The sequence below is a fragment of the Pleurodeles waltl genome, chromosome 2_2 (genome assembly GCF_031143425.1).
Source record: "Pleurodeles waltl isolate 20211129_DDA chromosome 2_2, aPleWal1.hap1.20221129, whole genome shotgun sequence".
Classification (NCBI taxonomy): domain Eukaryota; kingdom Metazoa; phylum Chordata; class Amphibia; order Caudata; family Salamandridae; genus Pleurodeles; species Pleurodeles waltl.
Genome location: NC_090439.1, coordinates 509057732 through 509076079, shown reverse-complemented (window position 1 = coordinate 509076079; position 18348 = coordinate 509057732). Strand labels below are relative to the sequence as shown.

The 18348-nt window shown below is 45.7% G+C and overlaps 1 protein-coding gene across 1 annotated transcript in view; it reads left to right on the top strand.

Annotated features, from left to right (window-relative positions):
* Window positions 1-18348, top strand: part of TMEM241 (transmembrane protein 241) — a 533877-nt gene that overhangs the window by 33970 nt on the left and 481559 nt on the right. The window contains exon 3 of the mRNA XM_069220019.1: window positions 11538-11615. Coding sequence (XP_069076120.1) covers window positions 11538-11615 — 78 coding nt within the window. The remainder of the gene's footprint in view (window positions 1-11537; window positions 11616-18348) is intronic.

The following is an 18348-nucleotide window of genomic DNA, read 5'->3' as shown; positions in this document are numbered from 1 at the left end:
ACTGTATTACAAAGAAGACAAAACACAGGACTGCACAGTTTGCATCCTGGAATGTTTTGACTCCAATCAAGTGTAACAATCAACACCATAAGTGATCATAGTGCAGACAATGCAGTGCTCCACTTCTGATCAAATGTACAAATAACATAGATAATTGACACTGTATAGTGTATTTTATCTATGTTCTTTGTAAATATAATCACCATTGGAGCACTGCGTCTTCTGCACTATGATCACTTAGTTTGTTGACGCAAACTATATTGATGGATAGGGTGAGAACAGAGAGGTGTAACTCATAAGTCCGATTTTCATCCAAGAGGTCTGACTCTGAATGGAAGATACATAGATGCCTAGGTATCGAAAGGAGACTCTTTCTAGGCAAATTAACTTGTCTCCAAAATGTAATTGCTGAGTGGGGGCCGCAGAGTTGAACAGGAAAAGACAGGACTTGTTTCAACTAACACAACGACTTGACACCACCCTGAACTCTGTGAGGAGAAGAATAAAGCAGAATGATCACACACACGGACTTTTGAGGAAAAAAAAAAAATATCAGTTGCATAAAGTGAGACTGCGTGAATTCTGTCCGGGAGGGGCATCTCCCTGCCTCACACACTGGCTGGTTCACTAGTGGCTCCACATAGAGCATAAGTAAAATGGGGGAAGAGGGATTAACTCTGCCCCTGTACACTGAAATGGGTGGAAAGGTTTGTGGATTTGTGGATTCAAATTATGAGATCTGTATACAGAATCCAGATCAGCTGTATCGTGCGAACTCTGAAGCTAAAGCGATCCAAAATCAGAAAAAGGTAATCCCAATGCAGCACTTTGAATGCTTATTCCCATTCTAGTATGAGGGCAGCGGCCCTGGGCCAATTAGATTGTGCCACTTCCTTAATTTTTTACAGCTGTCTGATGCTTAGGAAAGTGTTCCAACCCGGGACAAACTCATTCTGATCAGCAAGGACAATTGCGGGAACACCTGTTGCTCTCCAATGGCCAGGAATTTACTGAGGATTCTGTTATCCATATTCATAATATCTAGAGGACGAAAAGAGGCAGGGTCATTTGAGTTACGCCCAGGCTTTAATTCTGAGGTCAAGGTGGCCTCTCAGAAAGCATTAGGAAGAAGGCTGGCCACTTGGGTTGCATTATATATCCAAACTAACTTGGGTGCCAAGGAGGTGGCAATTGTTTTGTAAAACTGGGCCAGGAGGCAGTCTAACCCGGTGATTTACCAGTACCCAGTTCAATGATTGCCCCTCTATTACCCTGAACTGTAATGGGGGTCTGTAAAGACTGCGGCTTCCGTGGAATGAAAGGAGAACACTTGAAAATCCAGTGAATCAGCGTTGAGATGCAAGAAGAGTTTATTGTAAAGATAAGATCATAGTACAGCCCTACGCCATCCACCAACTCTGTTCCTCGCCTCAACCTTTTCTCCCTTGTTTCCTCACTCTGGTTCCACCCGCATCATCAGAATCCGAACCTAGAACATTCATGCCATTTCTAAGATACCACACCACCTCCCCCATATCAACCTTCATACTTAAACACAATGTAACCAAATATTACTATACATAGGGGGTTATTACAACTTTGGAGGAGGTGTTAATCCGTCCCAAAAGTGACGGTAAAGTGACGGATATACCACCAGCCGTATTACGAGTTCCATAGGATGTAATGGACTCGTAATACGGCTGATGGTATATCTGTCACTTTACTGTCACTTTTGGGACGGATTAACACCTCCTCCAAAGTTGTAATAACCCCCTATGTCTTTAAATCGCAACAGCCTCGTTACATTTTTCTTCGGCTGAGAACCTTCCATGCTTTGTGACTTCGAATCAAGCGGAATGCTTTGTATGTCCTGGGCATCAACATTAGGCTTGACACACTTGGCCACCCTATTCATATTCCATATTTTGTGATCACTCGTCTTCACTGCATTCCTAAACAGTTTTATAACCTCAAAAGGACCCCTGAATTTAGACGGTTTTCCCTTCTTTCTTGGAGACTTATTTTCACATAATCCTCTTCACGTAACACAGTTTCCTTCACAGCCTTCCGTATTTCATACCGAATCTTCCTTTTACCTTTTACTTCTCTCTCTCTCTCTCTCTCTCTCTCTCTCTCCTTCAATATTGTCACCTGATCATCAACTCCTTTCCTTTTCTCTATTACCCGCCTGGGCTCAATCTCACTACATGGTACCCTGCCCTTGAACAGTTGAAAAGGGGTAACCCCTGTGGTGGAATGCAGTGTCATAAGTTACTCACAGACTTTCTTCCTCAACTCACTTTCCCACTCTGCACCACCAACATGCGCTAACTGTAAAACACTCCTTCAGAACTTTTATGAAGCGTTCAACAACTCCATTAGATTCCGGATGATACAGAGCTGTTCTTTTATGCACAATGTTTCTTTCCTTTAAGAAAGACTCCGTTGACTCTGAGACAAACTGCACCCCATTATCAGTTAGCAGCGAAGAGGGAAAACTTTTCCTCTCAAATAACTCTTCAAGAAAGTTGATTATGTCCCTTGACTCAACCGAGTTTACAATCTTAATCTCAGGCCATATTGAATACATATCAACACGGACTAAAACATACCGATCAACAGATTTCATCCTAACTGGACCCAAAATGTCCAAGGCTTTGTCAACCCAGGGCCCAGACACTTCTTCTCTTGTGACCATGGGTTGTGTCCTATGTTTCAACACCTTGTCTGATCGCGCACACACATGGCAGTTCCTCACCTCTCTCTCCCCCATCATATCTATGGCAGGCCACCAGTAGGCATTTCTTAACATTTCTTTCGTCTTAGAGATGCCCATATGACTTGCGTGAGGTTGATCAACAAGTTTTTTTCTCAAGCTAATAGGTGGAACTAATTTGCTGCCTCGCATCAACACTCCATCCACAACCGATAATTCATTCCTGACCTGCCAAAAAGCCAAGAGATTTGGATCACATTCTTGCCGCAAGCCTCAGCCATTCATAACTTTGCTTAATACGTCCTGCAAAATGACATCTCTCATCATCTCTTCCATCCAAACCGACTCTTGTATCATTCCTTCAGTTACCAAGCAGACTTTTATATCTTCGTCAGACACAATATCAGCAAAACAACCTCCTCCAACTGTCTCCTCTTCCTCTCCTGTTTCCACACACAATATTGAAAGGCAATCAGCCTGAATATTCAATGCCCCAGATACATAGGAAATCACAAAATCAAACTCTTGTAAGGCTACTACCCACTTCCTGATTCTATGCGAGACCATGTCAATTCCCTTCCTGGCAAACACCTCTACGAGAGGCTTGTGGTCAGTTATTATCTCAAATTTGTGTCCCCACAAAAACTTCCTTAGCTTTCTCACAGCCCAAAATACACATAAGTCCTCCTTCTCAACCACTGAATAGTTAAACTCTGCCCCTCTCAAACATCTTGATGCAAAGAGTATCGTTCTGATTTGCCCTTGCCTTCTTTGCAACAAAACAGCGCCAAGACCCTTAGAGCTAGCATCAGTCATCAACACAATCTCATCATGTGTGTCAAAACTTCCTAGATCAGCTGCCTTATCCAGACAATCCTTGATGTCCAGGAACTCTCTTTCACACTCCTGATCCCACTTAAACTCCAAACCTTTCTTTAACAACAGTCTGTCCTTTCTGCAAACCGTGGAACAAATTTATTATAAAACTCTGCCATCCCAAGAAACTTCACTAGCTCTTCTCTATTTTGTGGACTAGATAATTTTTTGATTGTATCAATGAGGCATGCCTTGGGACGAATCCCCTTCGCCGAATTTTCATGAGCCAAATACTCAATATTAGGAATGTTGATCCTGCACTTCTCAGCTTTTAGAGTCCATAGACCATTGATTTGCAACCTGTCCAAAACCACCCTTAACCTTTCATTATGCTCTTCTAAGTTGGCCCCAGTGATCAACAGATCATCCTGGTACACCTTCACTCCCTTTGCACCCTTCAATATTTTCTCCATGGCCCTCTGAAACACCGAGGCGGCTGATATCAAGCCAAACGGCATCCTGAGAAACGTAAATGTGCCAAAAGGAGTTATGAAGGTGGTTAGTTCTTGAGATGAACTGTGCAAGTTTATCTGGTGGTAGGCAGAAGTCAAATCAAGTGTCGAAATGCTTTGCTCCACCAAGAGAGCACAAGATTTCCGTAATATTTGGGAGAGGAGAGTGATCCACTATGACTGACTTGTTTAAATCTCTGAGATCAACACAAAGCCTGGCCTCCTCATTGGCCTTCCTTGCCATAACTACTGGTGCCACCCATTCCGAAGCTTCGACTTCCTGAATAATCCCATTCATAATGAGTTTGTCAATCTCAATCTTCATTTTATCTCTAACCATCAACAGGACATTTCTCAGTTTTGCTTGAGTCTAATCTCATGCACATAGTTCTTAAGGCAGCCTAAGTCCCTGCTGAACACATCTGGGAACTCGTTCACTCACTCACTCACATCCTCTGAGACAGCTTGAACCACTGGGGCGTCTTTAAGCCTAACCGGCGGATCTTCATTTGGATCTAATAAAATGTACAGATCACGTTGATGAAACCAACTAATTAAAGAGTCTCCCTTCACTGAGATATACACTTTTGCTGGTATGAGGCGCTCCTTAAATTCTATACTTCCCCAAAAATAACCAAGCAACTTGATTGGCTCACCACCATAACCTTTAGGTCTCACATACTGTCTCAATAAGTCAACCGTCCCCTTCAAATGCTGATCATAGAATGATTCCGGTATTAATGTGATCTTTGCCCCAGAATCAAAGAGAATCTTGACTGGTTTACCATTGACTAAGATTGATTCTACAGGACCATCGAAGGATCCACATCCTGTTTCCAAAATCTGCACCACACTTACTGCTCCTGTATCGCTCGTGTCATAATCACACAATACCTCTCTTATTTTTTTTGTGTTGCCCTTTGTCCTGTAACACTTTGCAAGATGACCAGTCCTACCACAATTTTTACAGGTCATCCTCCAAGCAGGACATTCTTTGTTATTGGCTATATGACCAACACCCCCACACCTAAAACATTTCCCAGCAAATGCCTTTCTTAACTTCACGGATTCACTACTACTTCTATCAACATCAAGCCACTCTGTACTGTTTTTACAGTAGCGGCTTCTTCTTTCGCTGTGTCAGTCACAACAGCGTCTTTACAAAGTACTTCAGCACATTTTCTTGAATGTTCACACCACCACCAAAACCTCTTCCAAGGATGGGTTGTCCTTTTGCCACATACTCTCCTTTGCCTTCTCTAGAGAACAGCCTAACATAAACTGGTCTCTTAATCGTTCCTGGTAAGAGGACCCAAACATGCAAGTAGACGCAAGCTTCTGGAGCTCTGTTATATATTGCTCCGTCGTCTCACCTTGATGTTGCATCCTTTTCCCAAACTGATACAGTTCGAGAACGGTGCTCACTTTGGGTAAGTAGTGCAAGTCAAGTTTTTCTTTTTTTTTATACATAGCTCAAATTCATTCAGACCCATAGAATCTCCATCCGATAAATCCGGTACATTCTCAAAGACCTCTTGACCCTCAGTGCCCAGGCAGTGCATCAACAGAGATGTTTTCCTTTCCACGCTGAGTGAAGTCCCACACACCCTAGTATAATTGTTAAAAACCTTTTTCCACTTCTGTCATGGAATTGGCGGATCACCAGGAGAAGACAAAAAGAATGGAGCAGCTGGTACATTTTGCATGTTGAATTGTCCTGTGATGCCTTTAGTTCACAAGGTGTGTACCATGTGGTGTGCATATCACCGAATTAATCTGAAATCCAGAAAACACAAAAGTACTGTAGGTAAGGCAAGTCACGCACTGTAAACAGCAAGGTGCGCGCAACACCTCAAGACACACACTGCAACTGCTTAGCTTGTCCTGAAGGAGGTGTGCGCAACATCGCAAGACACACCCTGTAATTGCTTAGCGTGTGCTGAAGCAGACTGGTCTACACGCCTCACAAAAGTACTGTAGGCGCAGCAAGACATGCACTGAAAATAGTCAGGTGTGCGTATCACTGCAAGACATGCAGAGCAAATGGTAAGGGCAGAGGTGTGTGCATCACCGTAAGACACCTGCTGAGAATGCTTAGCGTGTGCTGAGGAGTCTGGTCTACACGCTTTGTAAATCTTTTGTTGCCAAGGAGATGAAGCGCGCACAGCACTTTCAGTTCCACTTGCTTCGCGCACGCCTTGTTGACATCCGTTGCTATGGAGAGGAAACGTGTACAAGCGCACACAACGCATTCAGTCCACACGCGTTGCGCACGCCTTATTGATATCCGTAACTATGGAGACCAAACGTATACAAGGAGCGGTGCCCGAGCTCGGGTCTCCAGAGCTCGCGCACCAGAGCTCGTGTCTCCTGAGCTTGCGTTCCAGCTATGCACACATGCGCAGAAACTGTCCTGTACAGAGCACTCACCAAAAGAGAGGTAATCCATTTTAAGTACCTTCAACTTAACGAGGGTTTCTGCGCATGGCAAGGTATCTCCCAAGTAAGCGATTCCTTTCCAAAGAGGATGTATTGTTCGGGCTAAGCTTGTCACCGTCTCTACGGCCGGCACGTCGCTCTTCACCAATGTAAAGACTGCGGCTTCCGTGTGACGAAAGGAGAACAATTGAAAATCCAGTGAGTCAGCGTTGAGATGCAAGAAAAGTTTATTGTAAAGATAAGATCATAGTACAGCCCTACGCCATCCACCAACTCCATTCCTCGCCTCAACCGTGTCTCCCTCGGATTCCTCACTCGGGTTCCACCCGCATCATCAGAATCCAAACCTAGAACATTCATACCATTGCTAAGATACCACAGGGTCTCTGTCTCCTTGTGATCAATCAGTGATAGTCAGAGAAAGGTGGTCCTGTTAGGAATGAGGCCATCACAGTTGGGGTGGTAGCCCATCAGGCCAAGCGGAGTGAGATCAGGCAGCCGTATGGCAGCCCAATGGCAGCCAAAACCAGGCAATAATCACTGTCACTGACCTACATAGCTGCCCCCTACTCTCCAGTGATTTCGGACACCAGGTGCACCCATTTGAGGAATACAGGAGTGGATTCTGGAGCCTAGGCTAATAGCCTCGGAGCTGCGCGCCCACCATGTTGGCCATCACAGCCATGCCCAGACCTGTCTGCAGCCTTTGATACTGCCTCTCATCAACTACTTTTAAAATGGATTTTATGAAACTGGATTGTACTCAACCACTCATCAGTGGTTTGGATACTTTCTTCGTGAACGCTTGCACTCTATACATCTCCCTCCATTCAGGTCCAATCTTGTGAAAGGCATCTGTGGTGGCCCCCAGGGGCTTTCTTCATTGAGCCCTACACTCTTTAATGTCTATATGACACTTTTGACTAACCTCATCAGAGCTTGGGAGTTTGACATATCTGTCTTACGGATGTCTTACAGACACTCTGTAACTGACGGTTTAAATGCCCTCCATTGGCTTCCTGTGCGCACCAGAACTATATTTACACCTCTTTGCCTCATACTCAGGAGTGTAGTCCACTTGTATAAACTCTGCAGAACCTCGAGTTCGCTAATCAGGCCACGATGCTGTAAGACGTACTCCGAGCCAGAATGGGTGTTACGTTCTTTCACTTATCTAGCACCATCACACTGTGGTGTCCTTCCATTAGTACTGCTTATGACACCCAAGCTCGCTACTTTCCAGACAATACTGAACACGTGGCTATTTCCTGCCTAGTGGCTACTTCTTTTGATCTGATTGTGCCTCCTTTCCTTGATGGCCTCTTTCTGTTGTCTCTCTTCTATAAATCTGTCTAGGGCCGGGATATCCCTATTGGGATGATTTTGCACTGTAGATATCTAATCAACATAAACATAATTCTGAGACCCTAGGAAAAAACATCAGATCAAGTCAAAGTAAAAGTGAATAAAGGCTAAAACAAGCTAAAAGGCTGTCAGATGAATGTATGATGCAAATGTACACAAAAAGTAATACAGAAATAGAAGACTGTAACATGTTTTCAATGTCCAAGCTGAGAGCTAAGATCAGAAAAATATACAAGCAGGGTAAAAGCCGATGGATTGTGCCTATACAAGAGCTTTTGGCAAAGTGCTTTGCCATGTTGTACACCAGTGTGGCATGCCTAAAAGTTAGCGGCATGGAGTGTCAGAGTGGAGTGGGGAGTAGAGTGTTGTAGAGTGGATTTGTTGGAGTTTCATAGAGTGGATTAGGGGGAGTAGGGAGTTGTAGAGGGGAGTAGAATTTACTGGTTCAGTGACACAGTCGTAGAGTGGAGTGGAGTGAAATAGGGTGGAGTGGAGTGGGTTGGAGTAGATTGAGGTAGTGGGGTGTATTGGACTGGAGTAAAGTGGGGTGGAATTGGATTAGGGTAGGTTGAGTGGAGTGGGGTGATTGGTATCGGGTGGAACAGATTAGAGTGGGGTGGACTAAAATGGGGTGAGGTGGATATTATTGTGGTGTATCCCAGTGTAGTGGATTAGAATGGTTTCGGGTGGGTGGTTTGGATTAGATTGGAGTGATAGGGGTGTGGTGGTTTGGATTGGGATGGGGAAGATTGGAGTGAGGTGGATTTATCTGGACTGTTGTGGGGTGGACTGGATTGGAATGGGGTGGACTGGACTAACTGGTTTTGAGTTTGGTGGATTGGATTCACTGGATTGGAGTGAGGTGGATTGGAGTGAGGTGGATTGGAGCTGGGTGGATTGAATTGGAGTGGAATGGATTGGAGTGGGGTGGGCTGGGCTGAATGGATTGGATCGTAATGGGGTCCATTGGACTGGATTGGTGTGGGGTGGACTGGATTGGAGTGGGGTAGATTAAGGTTGTTTGGAGTGGGGTGGGTTGGACTGGATTAGGGTGGAATAATGTGGACTGGATTGGAGTGGGGTGTATTAAAGTGGATTGTATTAGAGTGGGATGAATTGGGTAGCTCTGGACTTCATTGGGGTGGATTGGAGTGGGTGTGTTGGGTTGGATTGCAGCGCAGTGGGTTGGATTGGAGTGGGTTGCATTGGACTAGAGGTGGTTGGATTGAATTGTAGTGGGGTGCTTTGGACTGGGGTGGGGAGGGGTGGATTGGACTGGATTGGAGTGACGTATATTAAGGTGGTTTGTAGTGGGGTGGATTGGACTGGATTCGGGTGGATTATTGTGGACTGGATTGGACTGGAGTGGGATGGGGTGTATTAAAGTGGATTGTATTGGAGTGGGACGGATTGGGTAGCCGTGGACTTGATTGGAATGGGGTGGTTGGGTTGGATTGCAGTGTGGTGGGTTGTATTGGAGTCGGTTAGATTGGACTGGAGTAGGTTGGATTGCACTGGAGTGGGGTGGATTGGATTGGAGTGGAGTGGGGTGGGGTGGATTGGGTGGGGTGGATTGGATTAGGGTGGGGTGTATTGGATTGGAGTGGGGTAGTATATTGAACTGGGCTGGTGTGGGGTGGATTAGAAAGGTGTGGGGTGGATTGTGGTGGATTAGAGTGGGGTGAATTGGGATGGAGTGGGGTGGATTGGATTCGGTGAGGTGGACTGGATTAGACTGTGCAAATTGGATTGGGCAGATTATTTTGGATTGGAGTTGGTTGTTTGGGATTAAAGTGGGCCAGGTTGATGTGGGCCAGGTTGTTTTGGATTAACGTGGGGCAGATTGAAGTGGGCCAGGTTTTTTTGGATTGAAGTGGCGCTGATTGCGAAGGGGCAGATTGTTTTGGATTGGCGTGGAGAAGATTAATTTGGTTTGGAGTGGGGCAGATTTGAATGGGGAAGATTGTTTTGCACTGGAGTGGGAGCTGATTGGAGTGGGACAGCTTGTTTTGGACTGGAGTGGGGCAGATTGGAATGGGGCAGATTGTTTTAGGGATTGAAGTGAAGTGGATTTGGTTGGTATCGGGTGGACTGGATGGAAGTGGGGTGAATTAGGATGGAGTGGGGTGGATTGGATTGGTGTGAGGTGGATTTGATTGTGTGAGGTGGATTGAAGTGGGGCAGATAAGAGTGGGACAGATTATTTTGGATTGGAGTTGGGTAGACTCTTATAGATTAGAGTGGGGTGGATTTGAGTGGGGCAGATTGTTTTGGAATGGAGTGGGGCAAACCTGATTTGGGTGGGTTGGAGTGAGGCAGATTGTTTTGGATTAAAGTGGTGCAGATTGGAATGAAGTGGATTGGAGTTGAGCGGATTGGAGTGGATCCAGATTGTTTTGGATTGGAGTGGGGTAGATTGTTTTGGATTGCAGTGGGACAGATATGAGTGGGGCAGATTGTTTTGGATGGGAGTTGGGTAGAATGGAGTGAGGATGTAGTGGAGCAAATTGTTTTGGATTGGAGTGAGGCATATTGTTTTGGATTGGAGGGCGGCAGATTGTAGTGGGGTAGATGGGAGTGGGCATATTGTTTTGGATTGTAGTGGGGCAGATTGTTTTGGATTGGAGTGGGGCTAATTAGAGTGGGGTAGATTAGATTCGGTGGGTTGGGAAGATTGGGGTGGGGTGGAGTGGATTGGATTTGGGATGAGTGCTTTAGATTGGAGTGGGGTAGATTGGTGCGAGGAGGGGTAGTTTGTAGTAGGGCTGATTTGAGTGGGGTGGATTGGGGTGTACTGCACTATTATGTGTTAAAGCATCAGTTCAGAATTTACACATAATGAAGAAATAAGATAATCGTCATCTTTTGAGAACAGCGCTCACAAGAAAAAACAAAGCAAAACATGAGTGCAAAGTAAGAAAAGACGACTTGGCAAATAACAGAAAGTTAGCTATAAAAAATACAACTTAGCAATTTGGTTTGTCCTGCTGGGCACATTTTTACCAGTCACAAGCCTTCTGTTTGCAGGGCACTAGAAGTTAAAAAGAACAAAATAGTACCTCACGCCGGGAGCAGCGGATGGGCACTGATTACGTTAAATCAATCAGTGCTTGGTCCCTGCTTCACACAGAGGAACAGATATGATGCTTGGCCTGCAGGGACAAATTACGAGGCTGTAAAGGAGAGTGCCACGCAAGCCAACAAATGGTAAACGACAGGCGGCTCCAAGCCCCTTTACTGTACACAACAGAATTTGCAAATGAGATGCATGTGCTAGCACATGCACTCGCAGGCTAAACCCTAAAAAGACTACTGTTGTATTGAGGAACGGTAGTCAAAAGAGGCCATTTGTCATGAGATGAATAGATTTGCATTCATAAAATATATTTCTTCTTTGTGATGCCCTTGACTGGTGCAGAGAAGAGGTTCAATTAAGGTATTAGAGCATATAATGTATCCCTCCAGGCCTTCCATAAAATCAGTTGATACTCTATTTACTGTGTGTTAGTGTTCAGTAGCAGGTCACTAATATGTCTCCTTAGCATAATTTCATCATATTTTTGCTGCATAATTGAAGCATGATTAGGCCTGGTCGTGAGTTTCATGCACTGTTATTTTCCCCCACATCCCTCCAATAAGCAAATACAGTTTTAATCCATATATTTATTATCAATGTTTTTGTTTTTCAGATGGCAGACGCTGGTAGGAGGATTTTTGCTTCATGTATCTTGGAAACTGGGCTGGGTAGAGCTCACCAGCAGCTCGAGGTATAGTGAACTGTTTTACCTATTTTAATACAGCCCTGAGCTCTAATATAGATAATGAGGGTAACAGGAAGCGGTGAAATAATTGTGCTCTCGGTAATTCTGTTTGTTTTGGTTGTCACTGTACCCCCACAGTCAAGGGTTTTGTAATATTTCATCCGCGCATGTTTCCGTACAAGAAGGCCTCTCATCATATTTTGTGGTGGGACAAACTGACCAATTTTAATATAAAAATTGTTCACTTAGATAAATGGTATCTGATGTGCAGTATTTAGACTCGCTGATCACTGTATGCGTATGATGATACAGTAGCCAAATAAGAAAACACAGCTCCACGTCCCCTGCTTTCAGATTATTCAACAGAATTCGGTTCTCATGAGATGGAGGAGTGTGGATAGCGTTGGCCAAGCCGTGATAAAAAATACATTTGTTTCACTCACCAATTAGTTACCAGAACTTACAAAATCTACACAAGAAAGCTGTGGATAACAGTGTTTTTGTCAGCACACAAGCCTTTTGGGAGGGCAAAAACATTTTTTCTAGATATTATTTATTGCGGTTTAATGGATAGGCAAATGCTGAAACAAACTATTCTTGCATCCAGCTTTATAACATCGTGAGCGGGTCAATCTTGGAATCTATGGATAGGATTAAGCAATATCAATGACAAATAGTAAGCGTGGGAGCGGATATAAGGTCACGTAACAGCACATCATATGTAGCCAGAGTAGACATATTTTTATTTGGCCATAAACTTTTCCATTGTGAAGATGTTCCAAACTTTAACATAAGTAGCAGTATTACTTTTTCAGAGCATGCCCACTCGGACTGCGACCCATGCTCCATCATCTAGGTAGAACATGTATTGTATTGCAAAGAAATGTGATGTCCACAAATGAAGCCCGAACTGAAGTCTCCTCTAGGGATAACACCGTATTAAAAGACTGACTGATATTATCAGCTAGATGGGAAAGAAAGGTTGGGTGACCACTCCCAAAAGCAGGTGCAGTATGTTGCTACACCTGCCTGAGGAGTTTCTGCAGGTGATGGGGATCCTCGGGTCCTCTCCCACAGGACATCCTAGGGTATTTACTGTGCACCACTTTGTTGCCTTTATGCATGGGTCAATAATTGGGCACAGTTTGTATGGTCCATACCACCAGGCAAGTGATGTAACTCTTTGTTCAGATTACATGAGTGCAGATCAGTCCGTTCTACAGAAGTGGTGCGTAGGAATTTGCAGCTCTTGTCTAATGCAAAAAAAACAGCCCGGAACACCTAAGGCCTCATTACAACCCTGGTTGGCTGCGGTGGTGTTCGGACCACCACCAATGTGACGGTCCAACAGCCACATTATGACTATGGCGTTTGCGCCATGGTCGGACTGCCAGCACAGCCAGTTTTACTCCACTGGAGGTGCTGGCGGTCCTAATCCACCAGGGCAACGCTGCCCTGGGGATTATGAGTCCCTTCCCTGCCGACGATTAAATTGCGGTAGCACCCCATGTAAAGGATGGCGGAGATGGGATGCAGGGGGCACCATGGCGGCCCCTGCACTGCCCATGCACTTGGCATGGACAGTGCAGGGTCCCCCATTGCCAGCCTCGTCTCGCTTTTCACTGTCTGCTTTGCAGACAGTGAAATGTGCGACAGATGCTGGTGCACCCTACACACGCAGCATTGCTGCCGGCTCTGTTTAGGTGCCACTTTCAGGTGCTGATGAGGTACTGTTAGCTGGCTGGAAGGGTTAGGCTGACAGTTGTCACATGGTGTGAAATTGGACTCAGTTCCCCACAGCCTGGTGGTGGTGCAGCCCGAATCCATCAGTCTCATTAGTATAGTGAGAGCCCACACAACAGTCCATTAGCACCTACATTGAGAAGGCCTCTTGGCACCAACTGACTATGCTCTGCATCATGGACCCCTTACATCCAGAAGCTGACCAGACTAGCCATCTGGTATTATTTCATCTCAATGGTGGTAATGTATTGATGATGAGTGTCCCAGAGACCCACTCAACCCCTATTAGGAGGGAATACCCTATTTCATGCCTCTGGAGGAAGGGATAAAACCTAAAAAACAAAGTTAGTTGAAGCTATTGTGAATGCACCATCACCTAAATCAAAGGATGAATTGAGATTCTTGCTGGGGTTAGCCGAATTCTATTAAAAATTTGTAGGGAATTTTTCACATAGAATGTATCAAATGAGAACTCTACTTAAGAACAAAGTCAAATTTTAATGGAATGACAGTTCTCTGAAATAATAGTGCATGGTGGCCCCAAATCAGCTGCAACCTGTAATGTGACTCCACCAAAAGATACCCAACACAATGTTTTATTGGAACCCCTTACTGTGATAATCAGAACGACTTTCTCTCTTCTTAACTGCCTAGTATTTCCTCCCTCCTCTTCACTGTCCTCTGATAATTCTTCATCACTCTCTTTCACACAAGCAACCTTAATACTGCTTTTTTTCCTATTTTTTTTTTTACACACTCTAGCATAATGCCTGTCTATCCCACATTCTAAACATTTGGCCGTTTTAGCCGGACACCCTTCAGATCTCGTTGAGTGTGTAGTACTTCCACACCGAAAACACAAGAATTTAGTTCATTCTGAACTGTCTATTTTCTTCTTATCTTTCCATATATCAGCTTCTCGTCCTCCAGTAGGCCCTTTCTTCTGTTTCTCATCAGACACTTTGCCCACTACTTCTGTTGCTCTCCTGTCCTGTGCCAACATAGCTTTGGGACATTGCTCTGATAGTACCGCCTTTTTGACCATGGCAATGATGTCTTTAAGATTAGCCTCACCCTCCACCCACGTACCAGTTCACCATGCAAATTTCCAAATCCACAAGTACTCACCAATTGCTTTAAGACCAAAACATAACTTTGAATAACGTCAAGCTTTTCCTGTTTCTGCTGGAAAAAATACATGACGCGTGACCGCAATACAAAGAGCAGGTGAAAAATGCTCATTTAAATCTTGAATAGCATCCTTAAAAACATCATTATCACTTCTGTCAGGTTTTTGTATTTGGTTGTAGATATGTAAGCCTTCTGGACCTAGACAATGCATGATAATCTTTTTTTTCCTCCCCACAGTAAATGTACCATTACAATCTTCCAAATTGTCAATGTAATTCCAAAAATACTCTTTCCGCTCATTCCATTGTACAGCCGGTTCTCCAGGAGATGCCAAAAACTCTTTTTGAGAGATTAAATGAGGAGAATGTACAATGCTTGCACTTGCTGAATTTCCACTAGATGACATATTGTTGACAATTAAAGAATTTCTGCTACTAAAAATGTTCCTTGTACATTCGCTTTGACAATACACAATGCCGATGACATCCTTGGAAAAAAAACACAAAAACAAATCAAATGTCACCTACCAAATGAAAATCTTGAGATTCTAGACTAATATCTTTTATGGATCAAATCTGTTTATTGGGTTAAACATAGAAGCAGATAAATACAACTCGTCACAGCATGACAGATAAAATGCCCCACTCCGGCAAAGAAGCACCATACCGGTATACCAAGGCCCTCCCAGGAGTCACTGAACTCCGCCAAAAGGGACCTCGCCCATGGCCTCTTGCCTGCTGTCCAATGAACAGTTGTCTGGCGGACAAAAATCTTTAAGCTGCGAAATCCATACATGATAAACCAAACATACAAATAACTGATAACACACCAACAGTGCTTCCCTTCCAGAGTCCATATCCTCCCTTCGTATCTCCACTCCCTCGCCCCGCCACTCTCATACAGCCCCGGTACTCCCGGAAATCTCTCCCAACAGGAGCCCTGTCCAATGTTTAGGTCAGCCCCAGAACCCTCAAATAAGTCGGACATGTCAGCATTGCAAATTCTGTGGATAGGATCTGCAGGAACGACCTCCACAGCGTGCCCATCTCACCCACTCGCTGCTAAGAGGCCAGTGTAAGCTTTTCCATAGCCAGGATAAACCACAGCTTTTGCAACCATGACAAATGTGACGGAACCCTATCTGTGCCCCACAGTGCTAGGAGCAACTGCAGCGCAGCATTGAGAGCTAGGGCTATCTGCCTCCCCTTTATCGATCGCAGGGGAAAGGTGAGGGGGTTGGGCAAATCCAACAAGATATACGCTGGAAATCTAGGGATCTTAGTATGGAACCTCATGTCGATATCATCTATAATGCTCTGCCAGTATCGCTTAAGCTTGGGGCAATGCCAAAGTAAGTGCACGAGCGTGCCACCACACCCCCTCCAACAGAGGCTCGACTTATTGAGGTCCTATGTATGTATCCTTGCTGGGGTATAATACCAGTAGGAGGCCACCTTATATGCTGTCTCCGTCTCTGCTACATTGTAGGCCGTATGATGTATTCTATAAAATATACTATCCCACTCCTCATCCGAAAATTCCCTCTCCAGCTCCCGCTCCCATCTCAGCTGCCCCTTGGACTTAGGCGGGTGCCCCTCCCCCTGCAAAAGCCAGTAAAGCTCTGAAATTACTTGCTTATCATCCTTCTTCAGCAGCAGCAACTTCTCAAAAGGCGTAAGAGGCCTATCTATTAATACTCTTTTAGCTGGCAACAGGGCCCAATGTCGAATCTGATAGTACATCAGCCGATCCACCTCTGTCAAACCATATGCCTCCCTCATCTGATCAAAGGACATCACCCCGTGCTCATCAAAGAGGCATCCTACCCTCTTGCACCCCCCCTCGTACCATTGTCTCAAACCGTCCACACGAAGCCCAGGTTCAAAGTCAGGGTTCGCGCCTATGGGGGTCATCGGAGACGGAAAGGACGTGAGCCCAGACCTACAAGCCACCGCATCCCAAATGCGTAATGTTATGCCCGTGATCGGGGAAGAGTAGAGCCCCCCGGCCCTGTGCCGACGCCGAAGCCAGGGCTCCTTCCATATATGGGAGCCCGCCACTGCCTGATCCATGAAGCACCAATGTTTCTCCGTAAGTGGACGGCTCCACTCCAACAAGAAACGCAGCTGTGTCGCCTGAAAGTATCGCAAAAGGCAGGGAATCGCCAGCCCCTCCTCCCCCTTAGGGCGATATGAAACCCGTCGCGGAAGACGCGCTGGCCGGCCCTCCCAAACGAATCTCAGAATCGCCGATTGCAGAGTTGCTATCGTCCGAGACGGCGGAGTTAAAGAAAGTGCCTGGAACACGTAAAGTACACGCGGCAAGACTGTCATCTTCACCGCCGTCACCCTACCCAGCCAAGATAGTTTATGTCGCCCCCAAGACTCCAGGTCTCGCTGCACATCACGAACTAACTTTGTGTAATTCAAACTCGCCGTCTTTGCTGCAGTAGGCGCCAAGTCCACCCCCAGATAGGAAAGCCGCGAAGATGACCAAAGAAAGGGGTATCTAGTTCTCAAGTCCACCTCATGTTCCGAGCTTACAGACAAGCCAAGAACCTGGGACCTCTTCATATTCACCCGAAATCCAGAAGCCTGGCCAAACTCAGCAATTCTCTCCATGAGCGCAGGCATCGAAGTCGCGGGCTCTGCCAGGGTAAGGATCACTTCATCCGCGTACAAGGTAATGAGATGTTGGTCCCCACCAAACTTCACACCTGAAACCAAAGGGCTATCCCGCAAACGCTGCGCCAGAGGTTCCATGTAGAGCGCAAACAATAGGGGGGAGAGCGGACAACCCTGCCGAGTCCCCCGCCCGACAGGAAACGGCAAGGAAAGTGTACCATTAACCCGGACCGCCGCCCTAGGAGAACGATAGATACATCGGATCCAAGATCTAAAAACAGGGCCCAGTCCGAAATGCTCCAGAACCCGGAAAAGATAAGGCCAATGAACCCTGTTGAACGCCTTCTCCGCATCTATAGAGAGGAAAAGTGCCTCCCTACGGGATCGATCTATTTGTCTAACAGATGTAGAAGCCGCTTCGTATTGTCACCGCATTGCCGGTATGGAATAAAACCCGACTGTTCTGGATCGACGAGACCCGGCATATAAGGATTAAGGTGATGGGCAAGGATTCCGGTGAATAGTTTAGCGTCTATGTTCAGTAGCAATATCGGCCTATATGAGGCGCACTCCTCCGGGTCCTTCCCTGGCTTCTGAATAACAACAATGGTAGCGTCCGACATACTAGGCGTCAAGGCCCCCGAAGTCCGAAAGGAGTTGAAGAGCCGCACCAAGAGCGGCGCGAGTTCTACACAAAAGGTCTTATAAAAAAGTGCAGTGAAACCATCAGGACCGGGGGACTTCCCACCCTTAAGGCGAGTAATCGCTGATATGACCTCTTCCCATCTTATCGGTTGGTCCAGGAAAGACATCTCCATTTCCCCCAAAGGGGTGATAGCTATACCCTCCAGAAAAGAGTCCAGAGCCTTCCCATTCTGCTCTTCGGCCTTGTATAGCCCCGATAAAACTTTGCGAACGCCTCCGCAATCTGATCACTCGTGCACACCTCCCTTCCGGAAGGGGAACAAACCAATTTTATCATCGACGCTGCGCTCGCAGCCGGTGCGCTAAAAGCTTCCCGCACCTATTGCTCCCAACGTAATATTTATGTTTGAGCCTCGCTGCCGCATACTCCGCCCTATCCCAGTCTAGCCGCTTCAACTGCTGTCTCACCTTCTCCAGTTCCCGCCAGATTCTAGGTGCACCAGTGGATTTATGGGAACGCTCCAATACAGCAACCCTCTGCTCCAACTCTTCCCTTATCTCTCTCCTTGCCTTATTATCTTTAGAAGACAGCGCCA